This window comes from Patagioenas fasciata, chromosome 4 (genome assembly GCF_037038585.1).
Source record: "Patagioenas fasciata isolate bPatFas1 chromosome 4, bPatFas1.hap1, whole genome shotgun sequence".
Classification (NCBI taxonomy): Eukaryota; Metazoa; Chordata; class Aves; order Columbiformes; family Columbidae; genus Patagioenas; species Patagioenas fasciata.
Window position 1 is genome coordinate 80,070,069 of NC_092523.1, and position 16,929 is coordinate 80,086,997.

Sequence of the window (16,929 nt, forward strand, 5' to 3'; positions counted from 1 at the left end):
GGGCGGCAGCGACAGGAGTTGTGCCACGAGGGGGAGAGCGAAGCGGGAACACGAACCGGGGCTGCCCGGGGGTCGTTCCCGTGTGACTCCCCCTGTGACAGTCCCGGCCCCGCTGTCCCTGCCCCGGCTGCGGTGCCGCCGAACGGACACGAGATGGCGCTGCGCTCTGCAGGGCCGCGCGGTGTCCGCCAGGCGGCGCCATCCCGGGCTGCGGGGGGGGCGGGACGGACTGGGAGGGGGCGAGGCCGAAGTAACAGGGGGCGGGGCCGAGATGAGAGGGGGCGGGGCGCAGATGCGAAGGGGCGTGGCCAACCCGCTCGGCCGCGCCCCGAGCGCAGCTGAGCCCGCAGCGGGGCCGCGGTGCCCGGTTTCCATGGGGTCGGTGCTGTGCCGCGTTTGTTCGGTGCGTTCCCCTGTTTGTCTGGTTGCCGTTGGTGCCTCGTTTGTTTCCCGTCAGCGCAGCCGAGCCCGCAGCGAGGACGCGCTGGACACGGACACGGCGTGAAGGTGCGTGGGGCCGGGGGGCGGCTGAGCCTGGGGGGAGAGGACACCCCCGGTTGGGGGGCGGCTGCTGGGGCTGCAATCGTCCCCTCTCTCCGCAGGAGCTCCAGGTGCCTGCGGGCAGGTCCCGGACAGAGGCAGCGGCGGGCAAGGGTTAAAACCTACAATGGCTTCAATGAAGGGGTGGTGGAAAGTGTCCGCATGTCGCCGTGGTCCTTACGAGTCCCTCTTGTCATCAGGCCCCCCCAGTCAGACCGAGCCGTGCCCTTTGCTTCCCCCAGCCTATTCCCACCAGGGACTCTTCCCAGACACCTTCGCCCCCGCTCCCCGAAGCGGGGACCCGGGTTCTCCCCGCCAGGTGAATGGGACACGGGAAGCTGTCACCGGTACCGGGGGCTGCGGTGCCGCCGAAAGACCACCGGGTGGCGCTGCGCTGTGCAGTGCCGCGCTGTGTCCGCCAGGCGGCGCCACTGTGCGAGAGAGAGGGGCGGGATCGAGGGCGGGGCCTAGGGGCGGGGCCGAGGTGTGCCGGACCGAGAGGGGCGGGGCCAAGCCGCGAACGCACGCGCCCCGCGAGCGCAGCTGAGCCCGCGGTCACGTGACGCGGCGGTCCCCCGAGCCTTCAAAAGCTCCCCCGGGCCGCCAGGGGGCGCCTCTTCGGCAGGCGCACGCGCAGAGGCGAGATCGGGGCCGGCGGGAGCGGGTCCCGGTGCGGGCTCTGCCGGGCCCGGGGCAGCTGCTGCCGGGGGAGCTGCTTCCACTCGGCGGGGCCGCGGGGCGGCTCTGGGCCCTGCGCGGAGCCGGGCTCGGACCGTAGCCCGTTTGGTCCCGGTCCCGAGCGCTGCGGCGGGAGCAGAGGCTCATCCCGGCGCCGGGCGAGGAGCCCGTTCGGCCCGGAGGCGGCGAGGACGTGCCCGGTGAGTGTCCCGGGGGCGCGGGGAGCGGGGCTGTGCTCGGGGCTTCGCCCCTCGTCCTGCTGCAGGCCGGGGAGGGGGGTCCCGTCCCCCGGCAGGGCTCCCCCGGGGCTGGAGGCTGCTGGGGGTGCGGGGGGGGCCCCGCGGTTCTGAGCCGGGGCCGGGCCGGGCTGGGGGGTGTTCGGGGAGGCGGCAGCGGGCGCTGGGGGGTCCGGCCAGAGCCGCTGGCCCCGCCGGGCTGGTGGGGGCCGGGGGTTTTGGCCGCGGGGGTTTCTGCTCCAGCTCGGCCTGGGGGGCCGGGTTGTGGCCCCGTTTGTGGGTTCTACACCCGTTTTGTTGTTCGGGGGTCTGTGGTTTTGGGGGAATTTGCAGCACTGGTTTTTGGGGTCTGCACCTTTTGTTTTTTGGTTTGTGCCCAAGTCTTTGTTGCATTGTTCACCTGTGGTTTTGGGGTTTCTGCACCTGTTGTGTATGAGTTTGTTCAGCTGTTGCTTTTTTGGTTTCTGCACCTGTTGGTTTTGCTGTGTTGCCCCCATAGTAGTTGGTGTGTGCACCTGTTTATTGGCAGTGTTCCAGATTGTATTTGGTCTGGGTTTGTGCTTGTGCCTCTTTTGTTGGGTGTGTACCCCAGTTTATTTGGTGGGTACCATTTATTCTTTGCTTTGTGTTTGTGCTTCTTGTGTTTCACATGAAGTTTGTGTGTGGCTGCAGTTGAGTTCTGGTTCTGATTTCTCTCTCTGGTCTCTTTCAGCTCCAGTCTGTGCAGCTTCCAGCTTGTTTGTGGTTCCAGCTCCTCTCCAGCTGCTTCTGGTTCCAGTTCTGCTCCAGCTCCAATTCAGCTTGTGCTTGTTCCAATGAGCTTGGCTTTGGGCCAGATCGTAAATCAATCACTGTCACAAGCTGCATATGAATATGACCTGTCATAATTAATCATGAATAAAGATGAACTAATTATCTAATAATGAGTCCAGTGGTTGAACAGTCCTTGAACAAAAGGAGTAAAAAAAAGGGGGGAAAATCACTTTTCGCGCCAGAAACTAAGTCCAACACCTGAAACAGCCTGGTGCATGCCGGCATCCGAGCATTTGGGGGCCAGGGCGTTCGGACCCCCCCCTCTGGAGGGGGTCCCCCCTGCCTGGCCCCCCACCCTGCTCCTCCCCAGCCTCCCACTGCTGCCCACCCCCCTGCCCAGCGCCCCACCAGCCCCTGCCCAAGGGGCCGACCCGGCCCCTGGGTTTGAGCCCAGGAACAGCGACTGGGTCTCTGTTCCCGAGCCCAAAGCCCAGGCCTCGGCCCCAGGAGCCCCTTTCCCAGCCCCGAGAACGCAGCTCAGGCTCCGTTCTCAGGGCTGGGAAACGCCCGGCTGGCTCGGGGCTCCAGTTGCACAAGCACCCACGGAGCCCACAACCCCAGCGAACCCAACCCCGCGTGTGGTGTCGGGAGCCCCGGCGGTGTCGGGCGGTGCTTGAGAACTGGCTGGGGGGACCCGCGGAGCGGGCCCGGCCCCGTGTGGCCGCGGGCGGCTCGGCCGGGGACGGGGGGCGCCGGGCTCCGGCCCTCCGGGCTTTATTCCACCCCGGCGCCCCGAGCCCCGCGGCTGCGGCTGCTGCTCCGCGGAGCCGCCCGGGCACCGGCTGCCCTCGCCCACCCGCCTCCGCCCCGAGACCCCCCGGCCCCGCGCTCCCAGCCCCGACCCCCGGCGCGGCGGCGCCCGGGCCGAGCTCCCCGCACCTCACCTGGGCCCCGCCGGGAGAGCCCGGACCGGCCGCCGACGCCCCCACACGCACCGAGAAACCCGAACAAATCGAAACGCGCGCCTTAAATACCCTCGGCCCCGCCCCGCGCACGCGCTCTACGCTCCGCCCGCCCCGCCCCTCACACCTGTGCTGGGCCCGCCCCGCCCAAGTGCGCATGCGCCATCAGGCCCCGCCCCCACACCTGCGCTGGCCCCGCCCCTCCCAAATGCGCATGCGCCACCAGGCCCCGCCTTGTGCACCTGCGCTGGCCCCGCCCCGGTGCGCTGCATTTCCGGCCCGCCCCGCGCACGCGCCGCCTCTTCTTCCGGCACAACCGCGGCGGCGCCGCTCCAGGCGGACGCTGGGAACGGACTGGGCGCTCCGGGGGAACCATCGAGCGGGACGCGGCGCTGCAGCCCCGGCCCGGCCCGGGGGCGGTGAGCTTGGGCTGTGGCTGGAACCGGGGACGGGTCTCGCGGGGACCGGGGCTGCGGCCGGCCCGGGAGTCCCGGCCCCGGCCTCCGCTGCTTCCTGGGCGGCCGGGACCGGAGGCTTCCGCTCCCCCGAGCGCCCGGAGCCCGAGTCCGGCCTCCCCGGCCCCGTCCCGGCGGGCAGGAGCAGCAGCAGCAGCGCTGGAACCGAGCCGGGAGCGGCCGGAGCTCCAGGGCTCAAGTCCCGCGTTCCCCCGCGGCTGCTGGCGGGCCGGGCTGCCGGGGACACCCCGGGAAGGCTGGAGCCACTGCGGCCCTAGGGCTGCTCCGGCACCGTCTGCCCGGACCCGCCGCACAGCTCGGGGCCGCCGGGGCCCGAACGGGGCTCCCGAGCCCCCGAACACCGACCGAGGAGGGGAAGGGGCATCTTGGCTCTCACAGCCCTTCGGGCCCTGCACCCAGCCCGGACACACCCAGGCGGCTGGGGGCTGAGCCCCGAACAAAAGCGCCCAAGTGAGTTGCATTTCAAGCACCCAAAACACAGGACTTGGTGTCTGACCCATCCATGGCCACATGAGCCTCGTGGCAACCACAGGAACACGGGTCCCCAGCCTTCCACACACAGCACTTTGTTTCCAGCCCCGCACAGGCCAAATGAGCCCGGGTATCAGTGCGCACACACATGGAGCAGTCTCTGTGACCCAGAGTCACCACTTAGTCTCTGTTTTAATCAACACCACAACACACAGCTCTGTGACCCACAGTCACAACTTAGCCCCTGTTTGGCAGCCCCACAATTTATAACTTAGTCTCTGTTTGTGAGCACTGCAATTCCTGACTTAGTCTCTTTTTGGTGAGTCCTGCAATGTCCTTAATCTCTGAGCCCCATATTCATGACTTAGCCTCTGTTTGTGACCCAGATTCACGACTTAGTCTTTTTCTTGTGACTCCCACAATTCATGACGTCATCTCTGTCCCTGAGCCCTCCCTCTGCCCAAATGCACCCCCTATCCAGCCCCAACTGCAGGACTTGGACTAAGTCATGAATTGTGGGACTCAAAAAAAAGAGACTAAGTCATGAAGTGAGGGGGCTCACAAACAGACTAACTCTGAATTGGGAGGCTCACAAACAGAGACTAAGTCCTAAATCTGGGTCACAGATATTAAGTTGTGCAGTGTGGGGCTCACCAACACAGACTACGTCATGAACCCGGGTCACAGAGACTGCTCCATGTGTGTGCACTGATAACCGGGCTCATTTGGCCTGTGCGGGGCTGGAAACAAAGTGCTGTGTGTGGAAGGCTGGGGACCCGTGTTACTGGGGCAGGTCTGGGGCTGAAGGAGGAGACTCAGCCCCGTGTTCCTGTGGTTGCCACGAGGCTCATGTGGCCATGGATGGGTCAGACACCAAGTCCTGTGTTTTGGGTGCTTGAAATGCAACTCACTTGGGCGCTTTTGTTCGGGGCTCAGCCCCGAGCCGCCCGGGTGTGTCTGGTCTGGGTGCAGGGCCCGAAGGGCTGTGAGAGCCAAGACGCCCCTTCCCCTCCTCGGTCGGTGTTCGGGGGCTCGGGAGCCCCGTTCGGGCCCCGGCGGCCCCGAGCTGTGCGGCGGGTCCGGGCAGACGGTGCCGGAGCAGCCCTAGGGCCGCAGTGGCTCCAGCCTTCCCGGGGTGTCCCCGGCAGCCCGGCCCGGCAGCAGCCGCGGGGGAACGCGGGACTTGAGCCCCGGAGCTCCGGCCGCTCCCGGCTCGGTTCCAGCGCTGCTCCTGCTGCTCCTGCCGCCAGGACGTGGCCGGGGAGGACGGACTCGGGCTCCGGGCGCTCGGGGGAGCGGAAGCCTCCGGCCCCAGCCGCCCGGGAAGCAGCGAAGCCCGGGGCCGGGACTCCCGGGCCGGCAGCAGCCCCGGCAGAGCCGCAGCCCCGGTCCCCGCGAGACCCGTCCCCGGTTCCAGCCGCAGCCCAAGCTCACCGCCCCCGGGCCGGGCCGGGGCTGCAGCGCCGCGTCCCGCTCGATGGTTCCCCCGGAGCGCCCGGTCCGTTCCCAGCGTCCGCCTGGAGCGGCACCGCCGCGGTTGTGCCGGAAGAAGAGGCGGCGCGTGCGCGGGGCGGGCCGGAAATGCAGCGCACCTGGGCGGGGCGGGGCCAGCGTAGGTGCACAAGGCGGGGCCTGGTGGCGCATGCGCATTTGGGCGGGGCCAGCGCAGGTGTGGGGGCGGGGCCTGGTGGCGCATGCGCACTTGGGCGGGGCGGGGCCAGCACAGGTGTGAGGGGCGGGGCGGGCGGAGCGTAGAGCGCGTGCGCGGGGCGGGGCCGAGGGTATTTAAGGCGCGCGTTTCGATTTGTTCGGGTTTCTCGGTGCGTGCGGGGGCGTCAGCGGCCGGTCCGGGCTCTCCCGGCGGGGCCCAGGTGAGGTGCGGGGAGCTCGGCCCGGGCGCCGCCGCGCCGGGGGTCGGGGCTGGGAGCGCGGGGCCGGGGGGTCTCGGGGCGGAGGCGGGTGGGCGAGGGCAGCCGGTGCCCGGGCGGCTCCGCGGAGCAGCAGCCGCAGCCGCGGGGCTCGGGGCGCCGGGGCGGAATAAAGCCCGGAGGGCCGGAGCCCGGCGCCCCCCGTCCCCGGCCGAGCCGCCCGCGGCCACACGGGGCCGGGCCCGCTCCGCGGGTCCCCCCAGCCAGTTCTCAAGCACCGCCCGACACCGCCGGGGCTCCCGACACCACACGCGGGGTTGGGTTCGCTGGGGTTGTTGGCTCCGTGGGTGCTTGTGCAACTGGAGCCCCGAGCCAGCCGGGCGTTTCCCAGCCCTGAGAACGGAGCCTGAGCTGCGTTCTCGGGGCTGGGAAAGGGGCTCCTGGGGCCGAGGCCTGGGCTTTGGGCTCAGGAACAGAGACCCAGTCGCTGTTCCTGGGCTCAAACCCAGGGGCCGGGTCGGCCCCTTGGGCAGGGGCTGGTGGGGCGCTGGGCAGGGGGGTGGGCAGCAGTGGGAGGCTGGGGAGGAGCAGGGTGGGGGGCCAGGCAGGGGGGACCCCCTCCGGAGGGGGGGGGGTCCAGACACCCTGGCCCCCAAATGCTCGGACGCTGGCATGCACCAGGCTGTTTCAGGTGTTGGACTTAGTTTCTGGCGCGAAAAGTGATTTTCCCCCCTTTTTTTACTCCTTTTGTTCAAGGACTGTACAACCACTGGACTCCTTATTAGATAATTAGTTCATCTTTATTCATGATTAATTATGACAGGTCATATTCATATGCAGCTTGTGACAGTGATTGATTTACGATCTGGCCCAAAGCCAAGCTCATTGGAACAAGCACAAGCTGAATTGGAGCTGGAGCAGAACTGGAACCAGAAGCAGCTGGAGAGGAGCTGGAACCACAAACAAGCTGGAAGCTGCACACACTGGAGCTGAAAGAGACCAGAGAGAGAAATCAGAACCAGAACTCAACTGCAGCCACACACAAACTTCATGTGAAACACAAGAAGCACAAACACAAAGCAAAGAATAAATGGTACCCACCAAATAAACTGGGGTACACACCCAACAAAAGAGGCACAAGCACAAACCCAGACCAAATACAATCTGGAACACTGCCAATAAACAGGTGCATACACCAACTACTATGGGGGCAACACAGCAAAACCAACAGGTGCAGAAACCAAAAAAGCAACAGCTGAACAAACTCAAACACAACAGGTGCAGAAACCCCAAAACCACGGGTGCACAAACCCCAAAACCACGGGTGCACAATGCAACAAAGACTTGGGCACAAACCAAAAAACAAAAGCTGCAGACACCAAAAAACAAAAGGTGCAGACCCCAAAAACCACGGCTGCAAATTCCCCCAAAACCACAGACCCCCGAACAACAAAACTGGTGCAGAACCCACAAACGGGGCCACAACCCGGCCCCCCAGGCCGAGCTGGAGCAGAAACCCCCGCGGCCAAAGCCCCCGGCCCCCACCAGCCCAGCGGGGCCAGCGGCTCTGGCCGGACCCCCCAGCGCCCGCTGCCGCCTCCCCGAACACCCCCCAGCCCGGCCCGGCCCCGGCTCAGAACCGCGGGGCCCCCCTGCACCCCCAGCAGCCTCCAGCCCCGGGGGAGCCCTGCCGGGGGACGGGAGCCCCCTCCCCGGCCTGCAGCAGGACGAGGGGCGAAGCCCCGAGCACAGCCCCGCTCCCCGAGCCCCCGGGACACTCACCGGGCACGTCCTCGCCGCCTCGGGGCCGAACGGGCTCCTCGCCCGGCGCCGGGATGAGCCTCTGCTCCCGCCGCAGCGCTCGGGACCGGGACCAAAGGGGGTCCGTGACCAAAAGGGGTCCGGGACCGGGACCAAAGGGGGTCCGGGACCGGCAGAGTCCCCGCCGCGCAGAGCCCGCACCGGGACCCGCTCCCGCCGGCCCCGCTCCCGCTCCCGCCTCTGCGCGTGCGCCCGCCGGAGCGGCGCCCCCTGGCGGCCCGGGGGAGCTTTTGAAGCCTCGGAGGCCGCCGAATCACGTGTCCGCGGGTTCAGCTGCGCTCGTGGGGCGCGTCCGGGCGTGGCTTGGCCACGCCCCTCTCGGGCCGGCACACCTCGGCCCCGCCCCTACGCCCCGCCCTCGACCCCGCCCCTCCCTCCCGCACAGTGTCGCCGTCTGGCGGACACAGCGCGGCACTGCAGAGCGCAGCGCCACCCGGTGGTCTTTGGGCGGCACAGCAGCTCACCCGGTACCGGTGACAGCTTCCCGTGTCCCATTCACCTGACGGGGGGAGAACCGGGGTTCCCGCATCGGGGAGGGGGGGGAAGGTGTCTGGGAAGAGTCGCTGGTGGGGTTGGGCTGAGGGGATCTCAGGGCACGGCTCGGCCTGACCCCCCCCCCCGGGCTGGTGACAAGAGGGACCCGTAAGGACCACGGCGACATGCGGACACTTTCCACCACCCCTTTATTGAAGCCATTGTAGGTTTTAACCCTTGCCCGCCGCTGCCTCTGTCCGGGACCTGCCCGCAGGCACCTGGAGCTCCTGCGGAGAGAGGGGACGATTGCAGCCCCAGCAGCCGCCCCCCAACCGGGGGTGTCCCCTCCCCCAGGCTCAGCCGCCCCCCGGCCCCACGCACCTTCACGCCGTGTCCGTGTCCAGCGCGTCCTCACTTTTGGAAGGCAAATTCTTGTTTAGTGTCTCCATCTCTTCTGCCTTTCTCTTCCTCCGCTGCTTCCGACAGTGACTTGGAGGAGGGAAATAATAATTGAAACAAAAAAAAATAGAATGAGGCACTGCAGCAACGCTGCTCCTCCCTCTGCTCTTACCCTACTCCTGGATAGGATCACACATGGTTTCCAGCCCCAAAACAATGCCCCTTGCACCCTCTCAGCACCTTCAGAAGCTGTGTCTCGCCTCAGCAGTGCATCCCAAATTAAACCTGGTCTTGTCCAGTGCAGGTGGGCAGGACTCACCCCCAGTCTGGGGCTGCCCCTTCCCTCCCCGCCCCTCGCCCCCATTCCCCCACATACTGACTGCAGAGGCAGGCGCAGACGACAAAGATGATGAGGGTGACGATGGCTGCGATCAAGGAGATGATGACGATCTGTCCCTGGTCACCCCGCAGGTAGAAGATGTCCACCCTCTCGCAGCGAGCCCCTGTGTACCCTTGCTCACACCTGCGCAGGGGAGGCGGAGGAGGGGTCTGAAAAACCGCCCTGGTGTCCGTACCCCTCTCCTCCCCCGCCCCCCACACTGTGTCACTTTGTCCCCACCATCGGTGGCTTACACGCAAGCTGGCGCCTTCTCGGCCACAAGGAATCGGCATCTCCCTTTGACGCAGTAGTGCTTGTACTCCTCCGGGCACCTGGAGAAGTGACCTTGCCGTCGCAGCTGTGTCACATTACCTGGGGAGGTGACAAGGACAAAGAATTCCCTCCCTGGAGGGGTTATGGCTCTGCCCGGAGGTGGCAGCATCCCAGAGCTGGTTCATCCCCACAGCAGGTCCCAGCCTGGCCAGCGGCAAAGAGCAGCTGGCACATGTGTCCTTGGGGGTGACACGGCTGCCCCGGTCGCATCCCACATCCATGGCGGCTGTGCTAGACAAAACATCCTGCTCGGCCTTCAGCCTCGTCCCTCTCCCCCGCACCCTGCACCGGGGCAGGAACAACCCCCCGCGCCAGCGCAGGTTGGGGTGGACCTGCTGGAAAGCAGCTCTGCAGAGGAGAACCTGGGGGACAACAGGGTGACCATGAGCCAGCAGCGTGGCCTTGTGGCCAAGAGGCCAGTGGTACTTGGGGTGCCTTAGTACGAGTGTGGTCAGCAGATCAAGGGGGTTGTCCTCCTGCTCTGCTCTGCGCATCTGGACTTCTGTGCCCAGTTCTGGGCTCCCCAGTTTAAGAAGGACAAGGAATTACTGGATAGAGTCCAGCGCAGGGACATAAAGATGCTGAGGAGTCTCCAGCATTTTTGTGATGAGGAGACTGAGAGAGCTGGGGGTCAGCTGGAGGAGCTGAGAGGGATGTGATCAATGATCAATATCTCAGGGTGGGTGTCAGAGGATGGAGCAGACTCTGCTCAGCGGTGCCCAGCGCCAGGGTGAGGGGCAACGGGCACAGACTGAAACACAGGAGGCTCCATCTGAACATGAGCAGAAACGTCTTTGCTGGGAGGTGCCAGAGCCTGGCCCAGGCTGCCCAGAGCGGGTGTGGAGTCTCCTTCTCTGAGACATTCAAACCCACCTGGATTCACCTGTGTGATCTGCTCTGGTGACCCTGCGTGATCCTGCTCTGTGACCCTGCGTGATCTGCTCTGGTGACCCTGTGTGATCTGCTCTGGTGACCCTGCGTTAGCAGGTGGGCTGGGGATCTACAGAGGTCCCTTCAACCCCAACCAGCCTGGGATGCTGTGAGATGCTCAGTCCATCCACCGCCACCCTCCCCTGCAACACCACCATCTCCCCCGAGCATCCTCGTGTGGCTGTCACCACGTTTTACCTGTGCAGCTCTCGGCCGCGCTGCAGGAGAGCCCATCCGTGCCATGGCCAGCGGTGACATTGGTGTCGGCGCCCACGCAGCTGAAAAACGCCAAACCTGAAAGGCAGTGGAGGTGGATCAGAGGGGAAGCCCGGCCAGAGCCTGACAGCCTTGCTGCCGCCCCACCGCAGCCGCAGGGAGGGGACGGGCAAAGGGCTCCGCAGCTGCGCTCGCCGCCCCCCTCCCTCAAACAGCATCAGCTTTTCCCTGGGCGAGGAGAAGGGAAAGCTGGTCCCCGCCTGCCTCCTCCACCCACCCGCGCCCCAGCCGCTTTGCCCGCTGCTGCTGGACATGCGGAAGAAAATTGTTGGCCCTGAGGGTGGTGAGAGCCTGGCCCAGGTACCCAGAGAGGGGGTGGATGAACCATCCCTGGAGACATCCCAGGCCAGGCTGGACGGGCTCTGAGCACCCTGAGCTGGTGCAGATGTCCCTGCTCATGGCAGGTGGGACACTGGGTGATTCTATGATTCTGTGCCCCATTGCAGGGGTCAGGGATTCCAGGGGTGGGTTTTGGGGAGCACAGCCCTGCCCATGGGCAGCCAGCAGCCCCTTTGCCTGGGGAGGCTGCAAGGAGGGATCCCCAGGGAGAACCATCTCACTGCACTGCCCCTTTTTGAAGAGCCTGGATTTCAGGGGCACCAAAAAACCACACCAGCCATGAGACCGAGGGGATGGCAGCGCTGCAATTCATCCCGTTTCCTTCCAGTTCCCAAGCGCTGAGCGCAGCTAAACCCCCGTTGCAAACATCGTTCCCAGTGTCGGTCGCCGCTGCACTGGGACATGGGATGCCCGGAGCTGGGAAGGGGGTAACGGTGCTCACCACGGCCGCAGGACGAAGCCGAGGGCCGGCTCAGCCCCGGCACGTCGCGGCGGCGGTAACCGGATCGCTGACATACCAGCACTGACTCAGCACGGCCCCGCTCCCAGCGCAGCCCTCCCGGGGACTCACCCGCCTGCGCTGGCACCCCGGAGCAGGGACAGGTCCTGCCTGCTGGGGCAGGGTGCTGGGTGGCTCCCGCGGGGGCAGCACACCGAGGAAAGGTGCATTCCCAGCCCCACTGCCTGCGCTTCGCAGCTCAGCCATGGCTTCGTGGGGAGGGGGCAGTTTGGGCAGCCCCTGGTACCCCGTGTTTTCCCATTGGCACCCCGGCAGCGGGGGGGGCTCCCTGGCCAGCCTCAGTTGTATCCCCTGGCCTGTGGCAGTGGTGTTCCCAGCACATACGTCCCTCCTGGCTATATATAGCCACTGCCGCTGTGATGACGTGCTTTGGGTGACAGAACTGCAACCACGCTGGGGCTGAGCCTGCACCGGGGCTTCCCTGCTGGCCAGCATCCCCCTGCCCGCTGGAAGGGCCTGGCGGGGTGAGGATGGAGCCCACCACCCCATCTGGCCGGTGGGAGCCCGGGGATGAGCCATGGGGTGTTTGTCTGCCCTGCTCCCAGGGAACAGGCTGCAGGCGGCACGGGGCGGGAGGCTGACTTCATCCCTGGTGACCGAGTTGGCAGCTCGGCATGGAAAGATCCCCAGCAGGATGAGATCTCCACCCTTAATGCAAGCAGATGCGGTGCTTTGGCATCCTCCCGGCTGGCAGCCCCTCGGCGAGGACCTGCCCAGAGGCACCGCCAGCTCTGGGGGGCCACCCCAACACCCAGGTCCCAGCACCCAGGAGCTGTGGGTGCAAAGCAACCTCCTCCCTTTGATACTCACAGAGAGCAGCTCCTCTACCTAAGGCCACATCCTTTCCCAAGCAGGCAGAGATAATCCACAGAAGCATTCCGAACACTGGATTGTTTTGCCACAACACCCCCCCCACACCACCCCGGGAGAGCCCAAATTGCAGGGGAGCAGCCGCCCGAGGCTTTGCCAGCCTGGTGGCACCGCGGCCGCAGAGCAGGTTGGCTGCCCCTGGTTTCCTCCTGCCAGCACAGGTTTGGCAGGTTTTGCCAAGCATCTGCTGAAGGGCCAAACCCAAACTGCTCCCTGTGGAGGGGAGGGCTCCCCAAAAACCCCGGGGGCTGCTGCTCTTTGCTGGGGGGTATCACCAAGCCCAGCTGTGGTTATCTCCTGCCAGCCCTGAGCAGGCAGCTCCTGTTTCACCTGCTGCCCGATCACTCAGGAACTGCTGCCGGGTGGGTTTTGGCTGAGGAGCAGCACCACAGGCTGCTGGCTCACGTTTCCCCCCAAATCCAGCCAACCCAAATACCTCCAATGAGGTGGGAAGACAGGATCTTCCCTTCCCCGCCTTCACGAGGGCTCTGAGCTATTTAAATGTCCAGGTCCCACAACAGGGAGAACCCTGGCTCTAACACAGGAACACTCATGTTCTTGCCAAATACTGGCTTCCTCTCCCTGCATCCCCATTCCCAGTGCTGCCAAGGATGGCGAAACGTGGGGATTTGGGCGTACATGACCAATGTCCCATCTACAGGTGGTAAAAAACATCCCAGCCTCTGGCCAGGACACCCTGGCCCCAAGGGATTTGGAGCCAAACTGGCACAGATGTGGGGAAGCACCAGGCTGGGATGGTGGGGAGAACCACACTGAGAACTGGGGGTATACGGGGGGGCACTGGGATGGGTGCAGGGAAGGGCAGGGACAGGACTGGGCATGCAGGAAGCACTGGGGTGGGACCGTGAGGGGGACACAAGGAATCACAGGTATGGGGCTGGAGGAACACTAAGGTGGGCATGGCAAGCACTGTGGTGGGGCAGGGATGGGGCAGGACAGGGGGGACACAGGGTTCAGTGGGATAGAACAGGGGCAGCACTGGGATGGCGTGGGACAGGGGCTCAGCAGGATGAGACAGGTGCAGCGTTGGGATGGCATGTGACAAGGACGACACAGGGATCAGCGCGATGGGATAGGGACAGCGTTGGAATGGGGTGGGACGGGGGGACACAGGGGCTCAGTGAGCTGTGAGCAGGGGAGCAGTGGGACTGGATGGGGCGGCAGCGGGACAGGCACGGGGGAGCACGGGTCTGGGACCGAGAGGCAGGTGCACGATCACCGGCGTGGGACCCGGAGAGCACCGGGACAGACCAGGGGCATCACCGGGCTGGGACAGAGAGCCGGACGGGGCCGGGACGCGGGGTGACACCGGGAGGAGCGGGGGACACCGGGCCGGGACAGGGGGAACACCGGCACCCAGCCGGGGACCGCGACCGTCCAGGAGGACATGGGGACCCCGCCGCCCCGGGTTGCCCCATGCTTACCGGAGGCGAGGGCCAGGCAGAGCAGCAGGGGACCGGGACCGCCACCCGGGGCCGCCGGGGCCGCCGCTGCCTCCATGCGCGCCGCCGCCTCCGCCTGCCCCGGTGCCCGGCAGCTGCGGCGGGGCGGGACGGGGCGGCCGCTGCCGGCACCGCCGCCCTCCTCCTCTTTCTCCTCCTCCTCCTCCTCCTCCCGCTGCCCCGCTCCTGCCCCGCCGCGGACATCCCCGGGCAGCCCCACCGGGTGGTACCGGGACTTCCCCACGCGTGTCCCTCCCCCCGCCTGTTTCCCACCCCCACGCGTGTCCCCGCTGGTCGTCCCGCCGGGAGTGGGCAGCACAGGAGGTGTCGGGCAGGCGCTGTCCCCGGTGCCTCACCCCCAGCAGCATCCCCGGGGGTCCAGTGGGGGACCCCTCATCCCACCGCCCCCATTTCCGAGTGGGGCTCTGGGCCGGGGGGTTGTGGGCAGAGCTCAGACTCACCTCCCCCAAACCTATTTATCCCTGGCCGGCGTGTTATGAAAAGGGAGATTTATTCCTAGCGAGTTGCTAATAAAACACCCTTCCCGAAGCCTTTGGCAGGGGATGACGGCAGCTACAAATTATTTTGCAAGGGGGCCGTGCCTTGGCACAAGCCTTCTGCATGCTGGGCTTTGGGGAGGGCAAGTTTAGCCCTGGGGTAGCTGGGAGGATGTTTCTGCTCCCCCCAGCCATGTGGGGGTGAAGGTGTCTCCCCGAGATGCTGGTTGTCCCCTCCTGGCACCTGGGGATGCTCAGTAGGGATGTGGTGGTGTGAAATGATGCTATCCCAGACCCAAAACAAGAGAGGGGCACAAACCCTGCCTGCAGCGAGCAGGCAGGCAGGGGTAGCGGGGCCGGGGGGGTACAGGAGCTGCTGCCTGCTCCTTGTGGTTTACAGGCATGAAATAAGCTGGGAGGGGGGAAATGAAAGACTGGAAAGAACGGGTGACCTCAAACCGCAAGCTGGTAACTATTAATGCAAGTGCTGGCAGCTGCCCAGCCATGCCATTTGGCCACCGGCCAGGGGTGAGCGAGCTCCTGCAGCCCTGGCCAGCCAAAAAATGAGCCGCAAGCTCCGGCATGACAGTACTGTCACCTCCCCAGCGCATCCTCACCCCAGCTCCCAGCTGGTGGTGGGGCGAGAGCCCAGTCCCGGCCCCCCAAAAGCAGGCAGGGGGTGCTAAACCGCCAGGGAAACGTTGCAAAGCTCCGGTGAGGACAACAGGGACTTGGGCAACAGCGGAAAACCAGGGGCTGGCACCTGGCTGGGGTACAGGGACAGCCAAGAGGAGGTGGCTTTGTCATGGTGGGGTGGGCAAAGGCAGGGAGCAAGCAGAAAAAGATCCTTGTGCCCACCAAAAGAAAACAGTCTCCCTTCAGCATCCTTCATAACGGGATGAAACTCGGGAGAAAAATCATTTTAAAGAGAATTTTAAAAGAGCTGGAGCCCCAAGGCAGATGTCACCAGAGGCAATGGTTTCCATTCCCCAGTAGGAACCAGGAAGGGCTGGCAGAAGGTGTCTCCAAAAGGGACTTTGCCGGCCGTATGGCCTCTGCTCTCGCTGTCACCATGAGTGTCACACCTTCCCAGGGACCTGTCTGGCCAGGCAGGAGTGGCCGTGCAGATGTGGCCAGGCAGAGGTGACCACCACAAATCTCCTCCTCGTGGGAACAAGTGGCACGTTCTCAAAAGAAAACTACAAAAAGGCCTGGAGAGTGGCGATGGGGACATTAGCGTGCCTTTCCCACGCTGCCCAGCTCCTGCACTGATAACGATGTTATTTTTCCTCCTCCCAAGCAGAGGAGAGGCTCCAAGGAGAGCCGGGATGCCGATGGTGCATTGAAGCCACCGACGTACGGCGAGGCAGCCGCCTCCTGGCCCTTCCAGAAGCAGCAGCTGACTTGGACTTTCTGTCCTGCTGTTTTAGGCCTGAAGCCAAGATCCGTCCTGAGAAAAATGCAACACAATGCAACAAACTGGATGGTTGTGTAAGCCCAGTTAAAGATAGCTCGGCCGTGGCCCGGGTTCGAGGACATCCTTTTTCGTAGCGAGCATGCAAAAGAACGGAGAAGATGAGTTCAGCCTGAAAACATCTCACCTGGAGCAAAGTGCTTTCCAGAGGGAGAGAGATTTAAAATCTCTTCTAAAAAGAAAAGGCACTTGTACCTTCCACTGTGCCGCAGGTGTCTCCCGGCTGGGTCCTTTGGGCAGTGGGATCTGCATTTTGGGGGCCGTCCACTGCAGGTAGCAAATGCCATGGAAGGGCCCTGGCCGTCCGGCTCTGCCCGGGCTCCCCGTGATGCACAGAGCTGGGGTGTCCTCCCCCGTGGGCCCCAGACTCCCCGAATGCGGCAGGTGATGGATGCTCAGCGGCTTTTGCAGGGAGGGCAGGCAGGGGCAAGCCGGTGGGAAGGGGAGTGCCCCAGCAAGGCACACACACCACTTACTGCTTTTAAATCATAGAATCACAGAGCAGTTTGTGATGGAGGGACCTTCCCAGCTCCCCAGTGCCCCCCCTGCCATCAGCAGGGACATCTTCACCAGCTCAGGTTGCTCAGAGCCCCGTCCAGCCTGGCCTGGGATGTCTCCAGGGATGGTTCATCCACCCCCTCTCTGGGTACCTGGGCCAGGCTCTCACCACCCTCAGAGCAACAATTTTCTTCATTTCTAACCTGAGTCTCCCCTCTTTTAGTTTAAAACCGTCACCCCTTATCCTGTCGCAATAGGCCCTGCTCAGAAGTCTGTCCCCATCGTAAGCCCTACCCAGGCAGGAGCTGGCATGGGCCCAGAGGAAGGAGAGACCCCAGGGACAGTGTGACAGCACCCTGAGCACCAGCCCAATGCCACCGGCTGGGACGAGAGCATCCCGTGCCCCGTGACGGTCCCGGTGCGTGATGCCCGCTGACAACGCGCTGCGCTTGGGCCCGGGTCCTGGCGTGGTGCTCAGCACCCGGTATGAGCGCTGGGTGCCCAGTGCCTCATCCCAGTGCCCGGCGCTGGAGCCGCCACCCAGTCCCAGTGCCCGGTGCCCTCCCGATGGACCCGGCGCCCGGTGTCCTGCACAACGTGCCCCATCCCGGTGCCGGCAGGTGCCGCTGTGCTGCCGGCGGCGGCGGCGGGGGCCGGACCGGGGGCGGTGGC

General features: G+C 65.3%; 1 protein-coding gene across 3 annotated transcripts; it reads right to left on the minus strand.

Annotated features, from left to right (window-relative positions):
- Window positions 1-6,762: 6,762 nt before the first annotated feature.
- Window positions 6,763-13,871, minus strand: BTC (betacellulin). Of its 3 annotated transcripts, none has more exons than XM_071808261.1 (6): window positions 13,771-13,871; window positions 10,519-10,614; window positions 9,312-9,429; window positions 9,055-9,201; window positions 8,661-8,768; window positions 6,763-6,973 (listed from the first exon to the last, which is right to left on the minus strand). In XM_071808261.1, exons 1-5 carry the CDS (start codon window positions 13,844-13,846, stop codon window positions 8,663-8,665), a joined length of 543 nt encoding a protein of 180 aa, XP_071664362.1. In that variant the 5' UTR covers window positions 13,847-13,871; the 3' UTR covers window positions 6,763-6,973; window positions 8,661-8,662. The 3 variants fall into 3 exon arrangements, 2 of the variants coding, with proteins under 2 accessions (XP_071664362.1, XP_065693786.1); XM_065837714.2 differs by lacking the exon at window positions 6,763-6,973 and adding an exon at window positions 8,472-8,566; XR_010651339.2 differs by lacking the exons at window positions 8,661-8,768; window positions 9,055-9,201; window positions 9,312-9,429; window positions 10,519-10,614; window positions 13,771-13,871 and adding an exon at window positions 7,767-8,106.
- Window positions 13,872-16,929: the final 3,058 nt, after the last annotated feature.